Source organism: Panulirus ornatus, chromosome 56 (genome assembly GCF_036320965.1).
Source record: "Panulirus ornatus isolate Po-2019 chromosome 56, ASM3632096v1, whole genome shotgun sequence".
In the NCBI taxonomy this organism is placed as follows: domain Eukaryota; kingdom Metazoa; phylum Arthropoda; class Malacostraca; order Decapoda; family Palinuridae; genus Panulirus; species Panulirus ornatus.
Window position 1 is genome coordinate 4,575,044 of NC_092279.1, and position 22,605 is coordinate 4,597,648.

Genomic DNA, 22,605 nt, shown 5'->3' on the forward strand with positions numbered 1-22,605 from the left:
CCACATCTCTTCATTATCTCTCGCATTTGATCTCGCGATGATATTTCTAAGCTTATGCTTACGTCTCCCGTGTCTCCATCGTTTTACTCCCATAATTATCTCGTGTTTCAAGCTTGTTGCGCTTATGTACCCTCAAGTGTTTCATGTCACGTTTTAATGTGGTTTAATGATCTGTGTGGAGAGGCATCTCATCCCCTGTTCTTTACCACTCCTTATCAACTCGTTCTTTTTCTTTTCTTTTCTTATCTATCTGCTTTAGCTTTCCTGATTGTAACTTCGGCTTACTCTTCCTTAATTTCTGCTCCTCACTCCGTCCTCAGTTGTTAATCTCTCTTTTATCCACTTTTCCCCTGTTAATCTCTTAGCCACATCTTCGTTTGTTAGTCTCTCTTATTCCACTTTTTTCCCCTATTAACCTCTCATCCACATGCTCCTTTGTTAATCTCCCTTATCCACCTCTTCCTCTGTTAATCTCCCTTATCCACCTCTTCCTCTGTTAATCTCCCTTATCCACTTTTTGCTCTTAATCTCCCTTATCCACTTTTTCTCTGTTAATCTCCCTTATCCACTTTTCCTCTGTTCATCTCCCTTACCCATATCTCCCTACCTTCCTCTGTTAATCTCCCTTATCCATGTCTCTCTACCTCTCGTTTTTATCATGACAACTTGTTTTGCTCCCTCTCATTTTTCCTCTCTCCGTTGCTTCGCTTGTGTTTTTTTTACCTTCTAGTTCTTCATAATAACCTCTCCTGTTTCTCCTAATTATCCCCATTCCTTGTGTTTGTGACTGACCCCTCTCGTTTATCTCTCGCGCTTCCAGTATGTCATTTGTTTGAGGCCTTTCTTGTTTATCTCTCGTGTTCATGCCATTTGTTTGAGGCCTCTCTTGTTTATCTATCGTGTTCATGGCATTTGTTTGAGGCCTCTCTTGTTTATCTCTCGTGTTCACAGACTCCCTCAGTGTGGCACCGGAAAGCACATCCTCTCCCTTCTGTATACGTCGTTCCCCCAGCTTGTTATTCCTGCGCATCACCACTGGAGACACTGGTAACACTGCTCGCATCTCGGCGTGGGCTCCTGCCCGGCCCAAGCTTGCGTGATCACACACAGCAGCAGCTCAGTGGTCGTGGCAGGGGTGGTGGTGTTGGTGGTGGTGCTACTGCGGGAAGGAGGCTCCATGGAGTGAGGTCAGCGAGAGTGTGAGGCGTGTTTTCTGGCTAGATGTGTGGAGGAAAGCCACAAGCGCGTGTGTGTGCGCATGCCTCCGACTCGTTCTCTGTAGGAAGTGTCAGCGTACACACCCATCTTCCACAGCCTCGTCTGTGCAGAAATATGTGGAAGTAACGGGTCCAGATGAGCTTCTGTGGCGTTTGGTGTATGTGTTTGTGTGTGTAAGCCGCCCCAAAGGATGTGTTCCTGTTGTGCAGTTTGTAATCATTAAAGGATCTGTCGGATAGAATGGCATTTCGCATTCGCGTCGTGGTGTGGTGATGGTAAAAGACTTCGGCCATTGCTTGGCGGAGGGAGTCAGAGAGTGCGTTGGTGTGGAGGCGGGGTGTGGAGAAAGTCACCCTCTCGAACTGTGGACTCGAAGTGTAGACCAGTAGGACGTGGAGTGCCACCGACGATTATTGTCCAGGGAACACAAGATGTACCCTAGACTCACCCACCTCATCTCCTGACGCTTGCTACTGCTTGCTCGTCTTCCTCCACCGGGAGCCATCGAGGAAGAGAGAGAGGGAGAGAGACAGCCAGCGAGGGCCTGGGGCCGGCACCAGAGGCAATGGCAGAGTGGAACAGGAGACCGGTGAATCTAGCATCCCTAAGGAGAGTATGGAGCACAAGTTGCTGGTGGGCATACGATGGAGAGTAAGTAAGATCGAGTTTTTTCTTTTTTCTTTCTCTTCCAGTCCAAGGCGGACGTGTGTCCTCTGCGGCGCGTTACAGCAATTGACGGATTGGTGGTCTATACGCCAGACGCAGTATCAGAACGCCTGAGATATATATATATACATAGCAAAGGAATATACGCACCTGTCAAAGGAATGGCACATAAGGCGATCTAAGACTTCAGACGGGTGTAGGGGCGCTACGCCAGTGGTATAAGAGCACTACGGAGACGTGCGTGATAGTGAGGATGTGAGCGCGCCCGTCTCGGGTAAGACTCACACAGCTGGCTGGTGAGGAGGACGACCCCACCACCAGCCTCACTATCTAAACCACATCCTGCATAATGCGAAGCCTGAACTCACTGTGTGTTGGGCCAGGTTCCTCCTGGGTGGATGCCGGAGATGTGCCACGAAGTCGCAGTTGACGACGTCTCGTCACAGGCTGGTTGTAAAGGGCAGCAGTGAGTGGTTGATCGGTAAGGGGGGGATACGTATGGCGTCGCAGTGGCCAGTGGAAGAATTATTGGGAAGGCCCAGTCCTTTGTTCTTAACGCTACCTCGCTAACGCGGGAAATGGCGAATAGCATGGAAGAAAGAAAGATAATGCCCTCCAATGGCAAGGATTCGAACCGCGCCGCATTTGCGTGATTGCGGTTGGAGGGCGTTATGTGTTCCATGAAAAGTGCGCATTCATATGCACAGTGACCTCTGTGGAGGGTGAGAGGTGAATATCGTATAGAACGATTTGGATTGATGCTATATACGGGGGACGACGTTATTATTGCCGTTGACGTATGACGTGTTCAAGGTAAACCATGCAGTTGTGTGTGTGTGTGTGTGGAGTTTAGCTGTGGATGACAGGCGCCGGATGGGACTATGTACGTGAAAAGGAGACCGGATGTGGTCATATGAGGCCATTGTTCACTTGTTCCTGACGCCACCTCAGCTGAGGTTGGGGTAGAACACCCCAAGGGAACAGTGAGCAGCTGTGGGTTGGCTGTAAGCCCCTTAGTCCGTCCAAGATTCCAACTCAGGTGGACTCGTGTGTGATTTATAGTCAGCTACTCCAACCACTACATCAAAGATCATATCATCATCATCACTATTGTTATAATTATTATTACTACTACTGTCTTGTAACCCTAAGGATCCCCCTATCCAGAGGTTCCTGCATCTTCAAGGCTGCGCTACGGTCAGTAGCAGGGAAAGAATGGACTTCTTTAGAGTGAGAAGTTCTTCAGCGAGACCTGTATTCCGACGATGCAGCCTCGCCGAATGTGACTTTCCGATTGCACAAGCAGGCGGGGCCCGACTCGCTCTTCACCGCCCGCGTTCACCAGTCTGGCTTAGAAATTCAGAAGGTTGTGAGCAGATCACTCCACGGTCTTCTCTCTTCCACAGTGGACAAATTCAAAAGCCTCCAGCATTTCCCTGTAACTCGGCAGTCTTATTTCTGGTGCCATCTTTGTTGCCCTCCTCTGGACCTTCTCGATTAGCTCTTTGGCACTTTAGGTGCAGTGACCAAACTTGAAAAGCTTTGTCAAGTTTTGGCCTGACGTAGACTATGAACAGCTTGGTGGATGATGACCTTATCCATATACCTGAATGCGGTTCTAGTATTTGCCAGCTGACAGTTTGTCTCCTTAACTGTTCTTTTTACAGAACTCAGGCGACTGGTTAGGGACGAAGCAAACTCCCAAGTCTTTCGCACACACAGAATCCTGCAGTGTATTCCCCGCAAGATGTGTGTATATGTTGTGTGTGTGTGTGTACACTATTTGTGGTAAATATAGAGACTTACACTTGTGTTGTCCCGTCTCTTATCTTTGAATATATGTGCCATGTCTTTGATCGTATGTGTGTGCACACGCAGACACACCCGAACCCTAAGCCAAGAACGCATTCATCGACCAGCCCCTAGACCGAGGGGAGGAAGAACACCAGGGATTGCTTGTGGGACGAATGCCGCGCCCAGGATTCGAACCCGGGCTATCCCATGCGTCATTCATATAGTTTTCGACTGTGTGTGTGTGTATATGTGTGTGTGTGTGTGAGTGTGTGTTATCATCACATATTTTTTGGTCTTCCAGTTTGACTGTGGTACACATTGTGTGTTGATGTACCACACGTTCTTTCCGGTCACGAAATAATTCCCAAGTTGATGTGTCACGCGCTGGATGAATCACCGTAGCGTCTCGTCCAGACCTTGGCTCCAGTGTTGTACAAGCCTGCTTGCCTGTCTTCCCACCCAGTACCTTCCCCAAGGTTTTGCTTCGACTCCGTAAGATCTGACGGAAAGTTACACCCAAGACGAAGGGCCTTTTATGGCTTAGAATTTGACCGAAAATGACGAAGGCCTTTTATGGCTTTAGATTTGACCGAAAAGTACGAAGGCCTCTTATGGCTTTAGATTTGACCGAATATTACGAAGGCCTTTTATGGCTTGGAATCTGACCGAAAACTACACCCAAGACGAAGGTCCTTTTATGGCCTAAGATTCGACCGGAAGTAACACCGGAAACGAAGGCCTTTTATGGCTTAAGATTTGACCGAAAATTATACCTAAGATGAAGACTTTTTATGGCCTGAGATTTGACGGAAAATTACACCCAAGACGAAGACCTTTTATGACTACTATGGCTAGGCCCAGAGAATGTCGTTTCTCACCTGAGTTATGTAGCGTTTATAAAACATTTCCTCATCGATGAATACCACTCTTGTCACGGGGCATTGCTAAGCAGTCTTCTATTCTAGGAATAAACCTCTTATTTGTACGTTATTCTAACATCAATTGTAGGAATTGACAGTTAGATGGGCCTGTGCAGTGGATTTGAGTAATGCCAGTGTGGGTAGATTATGAGACATCATTGGTGCATTACAACCTTAGTGTTATTACAACCAGTTACCATATTATTTTGTATTTTTTTGTTACGATACCTGATCATTTAACTCCCTTGTAGTGTATTTTAAAAGACCTTGGGTCTATGTTGGCATTAGTGATGATAAATGGGGTAACACAGACACACGCTACTAAGTTCCTTACAGGTAACTTCAGTGGTTATCGTAAACTGGGCATACGATTGGAACAAGACGTACCTTAGGATAACGATTGGAACAAGACGTACCTTAGGATAACGATTGGAACAAGACGTACCTGAGGATAACGATTGGAACAAGACGTACCTGAGGATAACGATTGGAACAAGACGTACCTGAGGATAACGATTGGAACAAGACGTACCTGAGGATAACGATTGGAACAAGACGTACCTGAGGATAACGATTGGAACAAGACGTACCTGAGGATAACGATTGGAACAAGACGTACCTGAGGATAACGATTGGAACAAGACGTACCTGAGGATAACGATTGGAACAAGACGTACCTGAGGATAACGATTGGAACAAGACGTACCTGAGGATAACGATTGGAACAAGACGTACCTGAGGATAACGATTGGAACAAGACGTACCTGAGGATGACGATTGGAACAAGACGTACCTGAGGATAACGATTGGAACAAGACGTACCTGAGGATAACGATTGGAACAAGACGTACCCGAGAAAACGATTGGAACAAGACGTACCTGAGGATAACGATTGGCACAAGACGTACCTGAGGATAACGATTGGAACAAGACGTACCTGAGGATAACGATTGGAACAAGACGTACCTGAGGATAACGATTGGAACAAGACGTACCTGAGGATAACGATTGGAACAAGACGTACCTGAGGATAACGATTGGAACAAGACGTACCTGAGGATAACGATTGGAACAAGACGTACCTGAGGATAACGATTGGCACAAGACGTACCTAAGGATAACGATTGGCACAAGACGTACCTGAGGATAACGATTGGAACAAGACGTACCTGAGGATAACGATTGGAACAAGACGTACCTGAGGATAACGATTGGAACAAGACGTACCTGAGGATAACGATTGGAACAAGACGTACCCGAGAAAACGATTGGAACAAGACATACCTGGGGATAACGATTGGAACAAGACGTACCTGAGGATAACGATTGGAACAAGACGTACCTGAGGATAACGATTGGAACAAGACGTACCCGAGAAAACGATTGGAACAAGACATACCTGAGGATAACGATTGGAACAAGACGTACCTGAGGATAACGATTGGAACAAGACATACCTGAGGATAACGATTGGAACAAGACGTACCTGAGGATAACGATTGGAACAAGACATACCTGAGGATAACGATTGGAACAAGACGTACCTGAGGATAACGATTGGAACAAGACGTACCTGAGGATAACGATTGGCACAAGACGTACATGAGGATGACGATTGGAACAAGACGTACCTGAGGGTAAGGATTGGCACAAGACGTACCTGAGGATAACGATTGGAACAAGACCTGAGGAAACGATTGGAACATTATATATTATATGAGTCTCCATCGAGAGCGAATGAATGGGTCGGGAATGCTTTATGTTGCAGATACTGGACCCGCCACCTTCCGTTCGCCCATGCCATCACCCTTCAGATTTCTTTGGCATGGAGGATGAGTCTCTGTTGCGACCCGCCTCACCAAGAGCATTACGCTCCACCTGAATGTGATTGATCAATATGCTTGGGTCAGAGAGCAACAAACAAAATGCAGACTTATCCTGCAACACTGACCTTAAGGATTAATATCTTATTCTGCAACATACAAGATGCAAACTTGACCATGAGAATTAATCTCCATTTCTGCAACCTCATACAAACACTGATATAAGACGGAATTCAAAGATAAATTCTTGCATGCATTCTATGTGTTGAATTTATCTTTAATGAAAGTTTTGGACTAGACTCTTGAGAAGTATCCTGTTGCTGATTGTGTGTGTGTGTGTGTAAAAAAAAAATATATATATATATATATATATATATATATATATATATATATATATATATATATATATATAGTTCGTCGATGTAATTTGTGATCTAATTCAATCATTGTTTCCCAAATCATGATGCTTCTGTGCCCTCATTCATACTGTACACAAAGGGGCAGAGAATGGACAAGTTCATTATAACAATCCAGATGCTTTTTTTTTCACGGCAAAGATCAGTACGATAGTAATCTACTAGATAAAGGCAGGATGTGATATAGGTTAGGTTAAGAGTGAAACAGCCCAAACACATTATAATGAAGTCAAGAGATGATGATCGGTTGGACGAACGCCATGTGATGTTATGCAAATTGTCATCCCATGCCGGTCGGTCCTGAGTTAGTGAGAATGAGTCTCTCTCTCTCTCTCTCTCTCTCTCTCTCTCTCTCTCTCTCTCTCTCTCTCTCTCTCTCTCTCTCTCTCTCTCTCTCCTCAGTGCCATATTCATATTGAAAGAAGATGCAGACGAAAAACTCTCCAGTAATAAACGAAATTAATCATCAGGCCTTTCCTTTCGACGAACATGTGAGGCAATTTGTTTTTTCTTTCTTTCATTTATTTTTTCTCGTAATGAGTGTGAGATGGGAAACTGGCCGGTCAAGGGGATATGAAGAATGCCAGAGTTTACAACGTTTATCAATTTAACTCCGCCTGTGAGAATCATGACTTGTTGATTCCGTGGGCTGAATCTCTTCATGACTTCACGAGATTCATGCATTGCTCCTGTCATATATTTTTTTTTCTCTCAATGACGTATGGCCAGACTTGAAGTACTCACAAAGTTAAGGAAATTGTTTCTCTGATTAGTATCTCACGGGCCAGTGAGTTACCAGGTGCGATTTGTAGCCGTTCTCGGTAAGAACAGTTATACCAGTACTTTACGTTGGGTTCATTCACCATCCTCATCTTTCAGTCAGATAAGAGAAGATAATCGAGACGGGGGGGCTTCGAAAATGATATTCAGTACCATGTTGTAACGTTGAGAAAAGATGAAGAGTTTTCGATTCTGTTGCTGTCTGGCAAGTGGGGGGGAGTTCGAGTCCAGTTGCCAATGAGGCAGTTTAGCCTGTGAATCTAAACGGTGGACCAGATGTATCGTGCAGCTAGTGGTGCTAGGAGCACGTCGGGTGATGCGCGCAAAGCACCTGTGACGCTTCGACTTACAATTCAAGTTGACATCTTCTGCAGCTAAACTGTTCCATACGACTGCTGATGTGCGCTGGCTGTATATATAGATATATTTTTTAAAAAAGGAGATTCGTAAATATCATGTAAACAGTGTCATCGTAATTGAATTAATGACATAAAACCCCGACGGTATCCCTCTATGCACTCAGAGTTGAGTTTAGATGAAAGTTCGAAAGTGTGTTCGAGTATTTTGAGATAATCCCGAAGGCGAGCGTGCAAGGAACGTTTTACCCGCCAAGAAGGAATTTCTGGAAGCGTTCGACCTTACCGACGAGACATGGTGATAGGTCTTGAGGAATCGGTGGGAGACCAAGTCGGCGCCATGGACAAGCACAGCAGTAAGCCCCTACACCTCCATCTGAACATGTCCACAGCGTCCCAGATCCGGGAACGCACCACAAGCTCCATGTGGGACTCCGCGTAAGTACGATGTGGTCTGGAGGTTTTGGCCCACCACCTCCAGTCAGACGGCTTGTTGTGGGGCGGGTGCTCACAGTGGTGAGAGTTTAGGTTCGGGCGGGTATGAGTGGGGGGAAGGGGGGCGGGGGGAGAACTACTGCTATACCACTCACCCATCACTGTTGTCTAACTGTTTTAAAAAACTTCACTTACCTCGTAGTTTCCCAGGTAGTTCATTGTGGTGCCCAGGCCATCATGTTGACACTTTTCTCACCGTGTCACCCATATGCATTTAAAGTCCTGGAGTCTCCACACTCTCTTAGACCCTATTGTAAACTCTGTCTCCTCTTTTGAAACCCCCACCACCCTCTCACAGGATGGGTAGGAGTGCATTGTGAACTAGCTGTTATTGCGGCGAAAGTCAGATCAAAATCATGTTGGGTAGCCTGATGGAGATCACATAACACACACTGGAGACACTGATAAGATCAAAATAATGTTGGGTAGCCTGATGGAGATCACATAACACACTGGAGACACTGATAGCGCGAGTTGGGTGGGGGTGTGCAACACACGATAACAGAGGGAGGCACAGGTGTTGGGTGACGGCTTGCTAAACTGGAGTCGCTGATGGAATGTTGTGAGACTGTGTTTGTGGTTTGTGGTTGTGGTGGTGGCATTATGGTGGGGACGTGGTGTGGTGGATGCAAGGGGCGGTATTGTTCTGGGAGACATGCTGGCATGCCATTTTCTCTCGTGGTGGTATTATTTCTCACCCAGCGCTTTCCAGTTCCCTGTCCACTCGTGTTGGTGTCGGTAGCACTGAGTGGGTGAGTTTCATTGCCCATTCACCAGTAAATGAACCATTAACCCCTTTTTTTTATTATTATTTACCTCTATTCTTAGGACTTAACTTGCCCTACATTATTCTTGCTAATCTGTCTTTACATCTTAAGCTTTTTTTTGCAGCTCACAGAATGTACACTTTCTTCAAATTACCCGCCAGTGAAAATGCACCGAAATGAGTCCTGCTTAGAGAGCAGTGGTGGTGGACTGGTTTGGTAGATCCATTGAATATGGTAATTCACTGTAGTGGTAGAGGCAACGCAGAGGTGGTTTCTCGGGATCCACTTTTCGCATCTAGTCAGTAAAAATTAGCATACGCGAAGAGACTTTCAGTGCAGGGAATGAAGCTTATGCAATCGACCAGCATCTCACAAGGGGGGGGTCTGACATCAACCCATTTGTGACCCCTTGTGACCTCCTGGAATCCCTCTGCGTCATGGCTCACGGGATGAGCGAGCATGAGGGCACCACATTGAGCTTGCCGTGGTACACATAAGGTCACGACACAGTGTATGGGACGGGGTTAAAGAGCAGCAGCGGCAGCAACACGCAACTGATGAGTTCTTCGCCTGTGACACACACAGAGCGAGGTCTCAAGTTATGCGGCTGCTGGGATGCGCAGTGTGTTGGCAACGCCTTTACGCATTGTTCTTGACTGAAACGGAATACTAAGGGAAGTGTTACCATATATATATATATATATATATATATATATATATATATATATATATATATATATATATATATATATGGTACATAATTCATACTGTCTGCCTTCATTTATTCCCATCGCCACCTCACCACACATGGAATAGCAACCCCCTCCCCCCTCAAGTGTGCGAGGTAGTGTTAGGAAAAGACAACAAAGGCCACATTCGTTCACAGTCTCTAGCTGTCATGTAATAATGCACCGAAACCACATATATATATATATATATATATATATATATATATATATATATATATATATATATATATATATAGGGTTGAGGGTCAAGTCAATTGGGAGGTGAGTTTGAATGGAGAAAAACTGGAGGAAGTGAAGTGTTTTAGATATCTGGGAGTGGATCTGGCAGCGGATGGAACCATGGAAGCGGAAGTGGATCATAGGGTGGGGGAGGGGGCGAAAATTCTGGAGGCCTTGAAGAATGTGTGGAAGTCGAGAACATTATCTCGGAAAGCAAAAATGGGTATGTTTGAAGGAATAGTGGTTCCAACAATGTTGTATGGTTGCGAGGCGTGGGCTATGGATAGAGTTGTGCGCAGGAGGATGGATGTGCTGGAAATGAGATGTTTGAGGACAATGTGTGGTGTGAGGTGGTTTGATCGAGTGAGTAACGTAAGGGTAAGAGAGATGTGTGGAAATAAAAAGAGCGTGGTTGAGAGAGCAGAAGAGGGTGTTTTGAAGTGGTTTGGGCACATGGAGAGAATGAGTGAGGAAAGATTGACCAAGAGGATATATGTGTCGGAGGTGGAGGGAACGAGGAGAAGAGGGAGACCAAATTGGAGGTAGAAAGAGGAGTGAAAAAGATTTTGTGTGATCGGGTCCTGAACATGCAGGAGGGTGAAAGGAGGGCAAGGAATAGAGTGAATTGGAGCGATGTGGTATACCGGGGTTGACGTGGTGTCAGTGGATTGAATCAGGGCATGTGAAGCGTCTGGGGTAAACCATGGAAAGCTGTGTAGGTATGTATATTTGCGTGTGTGGACGTGTGTATATATACATGTGTATGGGGGAGGGGGCCATTACTTTCGTCTGTTTCCTTGCGCTACCTCGCAAACGCGGGAGACAGCGACAAAGTATAATAAATAAATGTAAAATATATACATATATATATATATATATATGTATGTATGTATATACATGTGCATGTGGGTGGGTTGGGCCACTCTTTCATCTGTTTCCTTGCGCTTTCTCGCTAACGCGGGAGAACGACAAAGTATAATATATATATATATATATATATATATATATATATATATATATATATATATATATATATATATATATATATAATATATACAACGCTACAACCATCATTGGGAAAGGATTGGTTAAAATATTCAACTTATGTAACATGTATAGAATTGCATCTCCAGCGCACGTGGAAAGAGGGGCATATACGGGAGGTTGGAAAAACTTTTCCTCCAGTGATATCATTTTCTAAACAAAGGGGATAGACGAAGGAGGCAAGCGAGGATTTCCCCATGAAGGGTTGTGGCTCGGGTTGTTGAATGAGAAGAGGGAGAGAGAGGGAGAGGAGATGAGTGCTGAGTTTGACGAAGGGAACCTGGAGATGCTGTGGCTCTGAGTGAAGCTTGGTTGGAAAGGAAAGGAAAACGGAATGGTCTGAGGATGTTCGATGAGTAGAGTGTTGGGTTTGTGAGGGGGAGGGGAAGAAAAAATGAAGTAGAGGGGTGGCACTTCTGATTAAGGAGCCGTTTGACTGTGTTAAGAATAGTTTAAGGAAGTAGGGTCAGGGTTGATGTGGGTTGAAGTGAATGCAGACACCGAGATAAAGGCGGTTTTTGATACTTATGCACCTAGTTGTAAGATGAGTAAAGAAATTAATACCTTTTTTTTTAAGGAGCTGGGTATGATGCCTTGGCAGTGTTCAGACAAGGGATTTAATCTCACTGGAAAGGGAGCTGAGTGCAAGAGTCATATTATACCTGAGGATATGATATAGGGAAAATGGAGGTCCCTGGTGCAAACGAAATTGAGGAAGAGCTTGTCGAAATGTGTGCTGAGGAAAGGTTTGTGATGAGTGCTTGGTTGAAAGGAAAACGTGCACACACAAGTACGCGTAGGCGAGTGGGGCTAAGGGTCAGTGGGCATGATTGGATTATGGGATGACTGACACAGGCCTGCAGAGGAGAGATTGAGGATGTGCGCCGGCTGAGAAGGGTGCCATATGGGATGTTCTGGTGGAGGCCAGATTGCTGTGGTTTTAGGAGAAGACACACGCGGATGAAGTGGTAAAAGTAAGTTGAGCCTGGGAGAGACCTGTATGCAGAGATATTAGAGAGACAATGAGTTGATGAGAGTGGTCTAGAGGCAATGAAAGAAGGAGATGGGGAAAAAAATGAATGAAAGGTATTTATGGAGGCACTGCTGCCATTTGCGGGTCAAACGCTTGGTGGTCGTGAGGTCGGGGTATGGACGTATGAGAAAGGATGGTGAGTTGCGGGACGAGGAAGTTGATGTGGACGCCTGGTGTCTGCTGGAAAGGAACGTAAATGATAAAAAAGAGTGCAAGAGATAGCGGGTGGAGGTCAAGAAAATAGTACGAGATAGAAATAAAAAGGCAAGCGAGAGAGTGAGGAAGTATTGATGAACTGCAGAGAGATTAAGAAAATGTTTTGGATGGTGAGAGTGTGAGGGGAACGAATGGGAGTGACAGTAAGGGGAGAAGGCGGGAAAGAAGTAACAGATAAAGAAGAGATGGATTGAATATATTGAAAGACTTTTAAACGTGTTGATGGACTGGCGAATGTGGTGTGTTCGGGACGAGATGGCATACCCTGAGTCGGACCTGATGAATGGTACGATGAAAAGAGAGGGGGTAGTAAAAGCCTTGCGAAAGGTGAAGTATGGCAAAGGAGTGGATAGGATTGCAAGTGAGTTTCTCAAGATATGGAATGACAGTTTTCTTGATTGGTTAGTCAGGCTATTCCTCGTTGGTATGGCTCAATGTGAGGTGCCTGAGTACTGGCAAAATGCCCGTATAGCACCATTATATAGAGGCGAAGTAGACAAAGGCGAATGCTCGAATTTCAGAGATATGTCTGTCAGTTGTAATTGGTCAAGAGGAATTCAAGAGTGGTGATTGAGAGCGTGGTGGAGTTCCCAGAGCATCTGATTTGGGTAGGAGCTTTGTGGCGTCAAGAGAGTTAGAAGTCGTATGGACCAGAAGTTTGCCTTTATGAATTTGTGTTGGGAATATTTCAACAAAGAAAGTGTACATGACATTAATGAATCTGAAGAGAGTTAACGTTAGGGTTTGCAGAGTGGCCTTTGATTAGGGTATCTTTTCACGTGCCATATCGATCACAATCTCAGGGGGGGGGAAAAAATGGTGCGGATGTGAAGTTACTTAATGCATTGAAGAGTCTTTATCAGCAGAGTACGGCAGGTGTGCTAGTAGGAAGGGAGGAGGGTAAGTGGTTTCCGGTAAAAGTGGGGTTTGCATCACTGATGTTGTCAACGCTGTCGTGTGATCTGCTCTTGGACTGTGTGGTGAGGGATGGGGATTGAAGGGTCTTAAGCAAAGTTAGGGGCAGGTGTGCAACACGCTGGTGCAGCAACCGCAAAAGCAAGAGGAGACAGTATCGTTCCATTGTCAGTTTGAATGGAGAGCACCTGGAGGAGGTGGAGTGCTTTAGGTACTGGGAGTAGGTCGCGTGGTAGCGGATGGAAGCTCGGGAGGGCGGTGGGTGAAGCGAGTAATTTGAGTGGGATACAAGGCTAATACCGTGGGTGCATTGAGGAGCGTGTGGAAGATGATGTCGTTGTATGTTAGGGCAGAGATGGGTGATGTCACAGTGGAGCGGCACAGACGAGAGAGGTATATATATCATCATTTAAGCCTGGAAGATCCTGGATCGCATAATCCTCATCTTCCCCCAGAACCTCTTTCCAAGATAAGGTAAAGAGTCCTGGTGTGTCCCAGGACGTCTCTCTAAGATAGGATTGAATCCTCGTGTTCTCCAGGTTTTATCCAGAGTCCCCTGCAGTCCAAGGCTGCGTTACTTCCAGTAGTAAGGTAATGTAGACTCCTTTAGAGTGAAAAGTTGCTTGACGAGATTGTACTGCCAATAATACATTCTCGTCCAAGATGACTCTTCACCAGCGGTGGGTGCTAATGTATGTGGAACGTATCATCCGTATATACAGGTACATTACACGTGACGGACTGGATGTGAGCGAGTGAGGTCATTTCTACGTCTGTTCCTAGTGCTAACGCAGGAAATGGTCAATATATATATATATATATATATATATATATATATATATATATATATATATATATATATATATATATATATATATATATTACTCGATCAAACCACCTCACACCACATATTGTCCTTAAACATCTCATTTCCAGCACATCCATCCTCCTCCGCACAACTCTATCCATAGTCCACGCCTCGCAACCATACAACATTGTTGGAACCACTATTCCTTCAAACATACCCATTTTTGCTTTCCGAGATAATGTTCTCGACTTCCAAACATTCTTCAAGGCTCCCAGAATTTTCGCCCCCTCCCCCACCCTATGATTCACTTCCTCCTCCATGGTTCCATCCGCTGCCAGATCCACTCCCACATATCTAAAACACTTTACTTCCTCCAGTTTTTCTCCATTCAAACTTACCTCCCAATTAACTTGACCCTCAACCCAACTGTACCTAATAACCTTGCTCTTATTCACATTTACTATCAACTTTCTTCTTTCACACACTTTACCAAACTCAGTCACCAGCTTCTGCAGTTTCTCACATGAATCAGCCACCAGCGCTGTATCATCAGCGAACAACAACTAACTCACTTCCCAAGCTCTCTCGTCCACAACAGACTACATACTTGCCCCTCTTTCCAAAACTCTTGCATTCACCTCCCTAACAACCCCATCCATAAACAAATTAAACAACCATGGAGACATCACGCACCCCTGCCGCAAACCTACATTCACTGAGAACCAATCACTTTCCTCTCTTCCTACACGTACACATGCCTTAAATCCTCGATAAAAACTTTTCACTGCTTCTAACAACTTGCCTCCCACACCATATATTTTTAATACCTTCCACAGAGCATCTCTATCAACTCTATCATATGCCTTCTCCAGATCCATAAATGCTACATACAAATCCATTTGCTTTTCTAAGTATTTCTCACATACATTCTTCAAAGCAAACACCTGATCCACACATCCTCTACCACTTCTGAAACCACACTGCTCTTCCCCAATCTGATGCTCTGTACATGCCTTCACCCTCAATCAATACCCTTCCATATAATTTACCAGGAATACTCAACAAGCTTATACCTCTGTAATTTGAGCACTCACTCTTATCCCCTTTGCCTTTGTACAATGGCACCATGCAAGCATTCCGCCAATCCTTAGGCACCTCACCATGAATCATACATACATTAAATAACCTTGCCAACCAGGCAACAATACAGTCACCCCCTTTTTTGAAGAGAGATGTGTGGAAATAAAAAGAGCGTGGTTGAGAGAGCAGAAGAGGGTGTTTTGAAGTGGTTTGGGCACATGGAGAGAATGAGTGAGGAAAGATTGACCAAGAGGATATATGTGTCGGAGGTGGAGGGAACGAGGAGAAGAGGGAGACCAAATTGGAGGTAGAAAGAGGAGTGAAAAAGATTTTGTGTGATCGGGTCCTGAACATGCAGGAGGGTGAAAGGAGGGCAAGGAATAGAGTGAATTGGAGCGATGTGGTATACCGGGGTTGACGTGGTGTCAGTGGATTGAATCAGGGCATGTGAAGCGTCTGGGGTAAACCATGGAAAGCTGTGTAGGTATGTATATTTGCGTGTGTGGACGTGTGTATATACATGTGTATGGGGGAGGGGGCCATTACTTTCGTCTGTTTCCTTGCGCTACCTCGCAAACGCGGGAGACAGCGACAAAGTATAATAAATAAATGTAAAATATATACATATATATATATATATATATGTATGTATGTATATACATGTGCATGTGGGTGGGTTGGGCCACTCTTTCATCTGTTTCCTTGCGCTTTCTCGCTAACGCGGGAGAACGACAAAGTATAATATATATATATATATATATATATATATATATATATATATATATATATATAATATATACAACGCTACAACCATCATTGGGAAAGGATTGGTTAAAATATTCAACTTATGTAACATGTATAGAATTGCATCTCCAGCGCACGTGGAAAGAGGGGCATATACGGGAGGTTGGAAAAACTTTTCCTCCAGTGATATCATTTTCTAAACAAAGGGGATAGACGAAGGAGGCAAGCGAGGATTTCCCCATGAAGGGTTGTGGCTCGGGTTGTTGAATGAGAAGAGGGAGAGAGAGGGAGAGGAGATGAGTGCTGAGTTTGACGAAGGGAACCTGGAGATGCTGTGGCTCTGAGTGAAGCTTGGTTGGAAAGGAAAGGAAAACGGAATGGTCTGAGGATGTTCGATGAGTAGAGTGTTGGGTTTGTGAGGGGGAGGGGAAGAAAAAATGAAGTAGAGGGGTGGCACTTCTGATTAAGGAGCCGTTTGACTGTGTTAAGAATAGTTTAAGGAAGTAGGGTCAGGGTTGATGTGGGTTGAAGTGAATGCAGACACCGAGATAAAGGCGGTTTTTGATACTTATGCACCTAGTTGTAAGATGAGTAAAGAAATTAATACCTTTTTTTTTAAGGAGCTGGGTATGATGCCTTGGCAGTGTTCAGACAAGGGATTTAATCTCACTGGAAAGGGAGCTGAGTGCAAGAGTCATATTATACCTGAGGATATGATATAGGGAAAATGGAGGTCCCTGGTGCAAACGAAATTGAGGAAGAGCTTGTCGAAATGTGTGCTGAGGAAAGGTTTGTGATGAGTGCTTGGTTGAAAGGAAAACGTGCACACACAAGTACGCGTAGGCGAGTGGGGCTAAGGGTCAGTGGGCATGATTGGATTATGGGATGACTGACACAGGCCTGCAGAGGAGAGATTGAGGATGTGCGCCGGCTGAGAAGGGTGCCATATGGGATGTTCTGGTGGAGGCCAGATTGCTGTGGTTTTAGGAGAAGACACACGCGGATGAAGTGGTAAAAGTAAGTTGAGCCTGGGAGAGACCTGTATGCAGAGATATTAGAGAGACAATGAGTTGATGAGAGTGGTCTAGAGGCAATGAAAGAAGGAGATGGGGAAAAAAATGAATGAAAGGTATTTATGGAGGCACTGCTGCCATTTGCGGGTCAAACGCTTGGTGGTCGTGAGGTCGGGGTATGGACGTATGAGAAAGGATGGTGAGTTGCGGGACGAGGAAGTTGATGTGGACGCCTGGTGTCTGCTGGAAAGGAACGTAAATGATAAAAAAGAGTGCAAGAGATAGCGGGTGGAGGTCAAGAAAATAGTACGAGATAGAAATAAAAAGGCAAGCGAGAGAGTGAGGAAGTATTGATGAACTGCAGAGAGATTAAGAAAATGTTTTGGATGGTGAGAGTGTGAGGGGAACGAATGGGAGTGACAGTAAGGGGAGAAGGCGGGAAAGAAGTAACAGATAAAGAAGAGATGGATTGAATATATTGAAAGACTTTTAAACGTGTTGATGGACTGGCGAATGTGGTGTGTTCGGGACGAGATGGCATACCCTGAGTCGGACCTGATGAATGGTACGATGAAAAGAGAGGGGGTAGTAAAAGCCTTGCGAAAGGTGAAGTATGGCAAAGGAGTGGATAGGATTGCAAGTGAGTTTCTCAAGATATGGAATGACAGTTTTCTTGATTGGTTAGTCAGGCTATTCCTCGTTGGTATGGCTCAATGTGAGGTGCCTGAGTACTGGCAAAATGCCCGTATAGCACCATTATATAGAGGCGAAGTAGACAAAGGCGAATGCTCGAATTTCAGAGATATGTCTGTCAGTTGTAATTGGTCAAGAGGAATTCAAGAGTGGTGATTGAGAGCGTGGTGGAGTTCCCAGAGCATCTGATTTGGGTAGGAGCTTTGTGGCGTCAAGAGAGTTAGAAGACGTATGGACCAGAAGTTTGCCTTTATGAATTTGTGTTGGAAATATTTCGACAAAGAAAGTGTACATGACATTAATGAATCTGAAGAGAGTTTACGTTAGGGTTTGCAGAGTGGCCTTTGATTAGGGTATCTTTTCACGTGCCATATCGATCACAATCTCAGGGGGGAAAAAATGGTGCGGATGTGAAGTTACTTAATGCATTGAAGAGTCTTTATCAGCAGAGTACGGCAGGTGTGCTAGTAGGAAGGGAGGAGGGTAAGTGGTTTCCGGTAAAAGTGGGGTTTGCATCACTGATGTTGTCAACGCTGTCGTGTGATCTGCTCTTGGACTGTGTGGTGAGGGATGGGGATTGAAGGGTCTTAAGCAAAGTTAGGGGCAGGTGTGCAACACGCTGGTGCAGCAACCGCAAAAGCAAGAGGAGACAGTATCGTTCCATTGTCAGTTTGAATGGAGAGCACCTGGAGGAGGTGGAGTGCTTTAGGTACTGGGAGTAGGTCGCGTGGTAGCGGATGGAAGCTCGGGAGGGCGGGGGATGAAGCGAGTCATTTGAGTGGGATACTAGGCTAATACCGTGGGTGCATTGAGGAGCGTGTGGAAGATGATGTTGTATGTTAGGGCAGAGATGGGTGATGTCACAGTGGAGCGGCACAGACGAGAGAGGTATATATATCATCATTTAAGCCTGGAAGATCCTGGATCGCATGATCCTCATCTTCCCCCAGAACCTCTTTCCAAGATAAGGTAAAGAGTCCAGGTGTGTCCCAGGACGTCTCTCTAAGATAGGATTGAATCCTCGTGTTCTCCAGGACTTATCCAGAGTCCCCTGCAGTCCAAGGCTGCGTTACTTCCAGTAGTAAGGTAATGTAGACTCCTTTAGAGTGAAAAGTTGCTTGACGAGATTGTACTGCCAATAATACATTCTCGTCAAAGATGACTCTTCACCAGCGGTGGACGCTAATGCATGTGGAACGTATCACCTGTATATACAGGTGCATTACACGTGACAGACTGGATGTGAGCGAGTGAGGTCATTTCTACGTCTGTTCCAAGTGCTAACGCAGGAAATGGTCAATATATATATATATATATATATATATATATATATATATATATATATATATATATATATATATATATATATATATATATATATATATATATTACTCGATCAAACCACCTCACACCACATATTGTCCTCAAACATCTCATTTCCAGCACATCCACCCTCCTCCGCCCACGCCCACGCCTCGCAACCATACAACATTGTTGGAACCACTATTCCTTCAAACATACCCATTTTTGCTTTCCGAGATAATGTTCTCGACTTCCTAACATTCTTCAAGGCTCCCAGAATCTTCGCCCCCTCCCCCACCCTATGATTCACTTCCTCCTCCATGGTTCCATCCGCTGCCAGATCCACTCCCACATATCTAAAACACTTTACTTCCTCCAGTTTTTCTCCATTCAAACTTACCTCCCAATTAACTTGACCCTCAACCCAACTGTACCTAATAACCTTGCTCTTATTCACATTTACTATCAACTTTCTTCTTTCACACACTTTACCAAACTCAGTCACCAGCTTCTGCAGTTTCTCACATGAATCAGCCACCAGCGCTGTATCATCAGCGAACAACAACTAACTCACTTCCCAAGCTCTCTCGTCCACAACAGACTACATACTTGCCCCTCTTTCCAGGACTCTTGCGTTCACCTCCCTAACAACCCCATCCATAAACAAATTAAACAACCATGGAGACATCACGCACCCCTGCCGCAAACCTACATTCACTGAGAACCAATCACTTTCCTCTCTTCCTACACGTACACATGACTTAAATCCTCGATAAAAACTTTTCACTGCTTCTAACAACTTGCCTCCCACACCATATATTTTTAATACCTTCCACAGAGCATCTCTATCAACTCTATCATATGCCTTCTCCAGATCCATAAATGCTACATACAAATCCATTTGCTTTTCTAAGTATTTCTCACATACATTCTTCAAAGCAAACACCTGATCCACACATCCTCTACCACTTCTGAAACCACACTGCTCTTCCCCAATCTGATGCTCTGTACATGCCTTCACCCTCAATCAATACCCTCCCATATAATTTACCAGGAATACTCAACAAGCTTATACCTCTGTAATTTGAGCACTCACTCTTATCCCCTTTGCCTTTGTACAATGGCACCATGCAAGCATTCCGCCAATCCTCAGGCACCTCACCATGAATCATACATACATTAAATAACCTTGCCAACCAGGCAACAATACAGTCACCCCCTTTTTTGATAAATTCCACTGCAATACCATCCAAAGAGAGATGTGTGGAAATGAAAAGTGTGATTGAGAGAGCAGAAGAGGGTGTTTTGAAATGGTTTGGTCACGTGGAGAGAATGAGTGAGGAAAGATTGACCAAGAGGATATATGTGTCAGAGGTGGAGGGAACGAGGAGAAGTGGAAGACCAAATTGGAGGTGGAAAGATAGAGTGAAAAAGAGTTTGAGTGATCGGGGCCTGAACATGCAGGAGGGTGAAAGGCGTGCAAGGAATAGAGTGAATTGGAACGATGTGGTATACCGGGGTCGACGTGCTGTCAATGGATTGAACCAGGGCATGTGAAGCGTCTGGGGTAAACCATGGAAAGTTGTGTGGGGCCTGGATGTGGAAAGGGAGCTGTGGTTTCGGTGCATTATTACATGACAGCTAGAGACTGAATGTGAACGAATGTGGCCTTTGTTTTTTCCTAGCGCTACCTCGCGTGGGGGGAGGAAGGGGTTACCATTTCATGTGTGGCGGGGTGGCAACAGGAAGGGATGAAGGCAGCAAGTACGAATATGTACATGTGTATATATGTATATGTGTGTGTGTGTATATGTATGTATACGTTGAAATGTATAGGTATGTATATATGTGCGTGTGTGGGCGTTTATGCATATACATGTATGTGGGTGGGTTTTGCCATTCTTTCGTCTTGTGCTACCTCGCTAAAGCAGGAGACAGCGACAGAGTATAATGAATAAATGTATAATGCATATATATATATATATATATATATATATATATATATATATATATATATATATATATATATATATATATATATATATAAGGCTTGGAAGATGGTTGTGGTAACAAGTACTCCGAGCTGAGTTTTACTTATGTAACGTTATGGCACGACCTTCCTATGACGGAGGAAAAAGGTTTTACCGAAACGTTGTAGTAGGGAAAGCCGAGTTCGGCCCGACTGCCTCCATGCCCGCCCTCGTATCCCCCCCTTTGTCACGATAGATGATGACTATTTAGAGAGAGAGAGAGAGAGAGAAGAGTTAGTGAAGATTTGGCAGGAAGACAGGCATATTTGTTCTCCCCGTCTCACGGCCGCACATTCTTGCCCTTAAGACGTCATCACGAGATAGCGAACGATACACACAGCAGCCTAGTCACTGAAAACGTCTCAGCGATGACCCTCGATAAGGGATGAGATAAAGGAGATAACTGCTTGTGTGCGATGATTGAGAGCGTTTCCGATAATGTATTTGATAGGCTGAGGTTTATATATGACTCGTACGACTTATATAAATCTAGATTTCTCTGTCTACATTAATCGGTTTAAGTGGAATGTAGATTGAATGCATCATTGAGTTATTTACTCCCGCAAGTGGGGGGCCGGGTGATTTTGATCGGGAGCTTGCATCATCGCTCCTTATGTCACTTGCCTCCGTCTCTCTGCCAAGAGCAAGCCGTCGCCTTCCGTGTCCCCGACGCTGGAGGGGAAATAATTTAAAAACGACCGCGTTGTATCGTCAGGGCGTATAGCTGAGGTGGTGGTGAGGTGGGTGGGTGAAGGTGAAAGTGCTTTGTATTTACGCGCGGTATTGTGACATCTGGAGCGTACACTTCCTTCCCATTGCTGTTGAAGTTTGAGTCACGTCCACACCGGAAGGGAGGTCTTCCAAGAGTGGGAGGAACAGCGACAGCACTGTATGTGCGCGGTGAATCTTGGGGAATCTATACATGCCATCACAACCTGCTTAAGGAATTTGGAGAGGATTGTATACTTAGCAACGTACCCTCCAGCGACGTGGGCAGACTAAGAGCACAATTATATTTACGCGGTGGCTTGGGGTCCACATCGCCGTGCCTTGGATGCCACAGATACATCAGCTCTTGTCTTTACCAGCACTTGTAACATGAAATGGTAAACGGAGACCTTATCATTCGATTCTTTATAGGTGTTTGAATTCTCTCCCGCCGACAGCCATCGCTCCAAATGACAACCGAGAGTTTAGGGTCAGGTCATGTGATTACTTCGGTTATCTTGATAATAGATAGAGAAAACAGAATCATAAAGGCAATATTACCTAACCGACCTGTGACAGAAGCTAGGATCTCTGCAGGTGGATTAGATGGAGGTTGGCGTTCCTGACCGTGGCGCATTCACGGGCCGCCCAAGGTCGGGCGCATAGGGTCGCATCCTGGTTACGACAGTCGGTCCACAGTCAGCCCAGCTGTTCTTCATCCACCTTTTAGGGTTGGTCGATGAAATGGATACTTGGCTCTGGCTAGGGTATATATATATATATATATATATATATATATATATATATATATATATA

The 22,605-nt window shown here is 44.9% G+C and overlaps 1 protein-coding gene across 5 annotated transcripts in view; it reads left to right on the forward strand.

The window, feature by feature from the left end:
- LOC139765849 (cytosolic phospholipase A2-like) overlaps window positions 1–22,605 on the forward strand; it is a 144,508-nt gene that overhangs the window by 66,255 nt on the left and 55,648 nt on the right. The window contains exon 1 of one of the 5 annotated variants that reach the window (XM_071693688.1): window positions 1,070–1,869. The exons of 3 other annotated variants lie outside the window; for them this stretch is intronic. In XM_071693688.1, coding sequence (XP_071549789.1) covers window positions 1,784–1,869 — 86 coding nt within the window. In that variant the 5' untranslated portion in view covers window positions 1,070–1,783. Of the gene's footprint in view, window positions 1–1,069; window positions 1,870–7,887; window positions 8,412–22,605 lie in introns of those variants that run through there. One more of the 5 variants, XM_071693687.1, reaches the window with a different exon arrangement.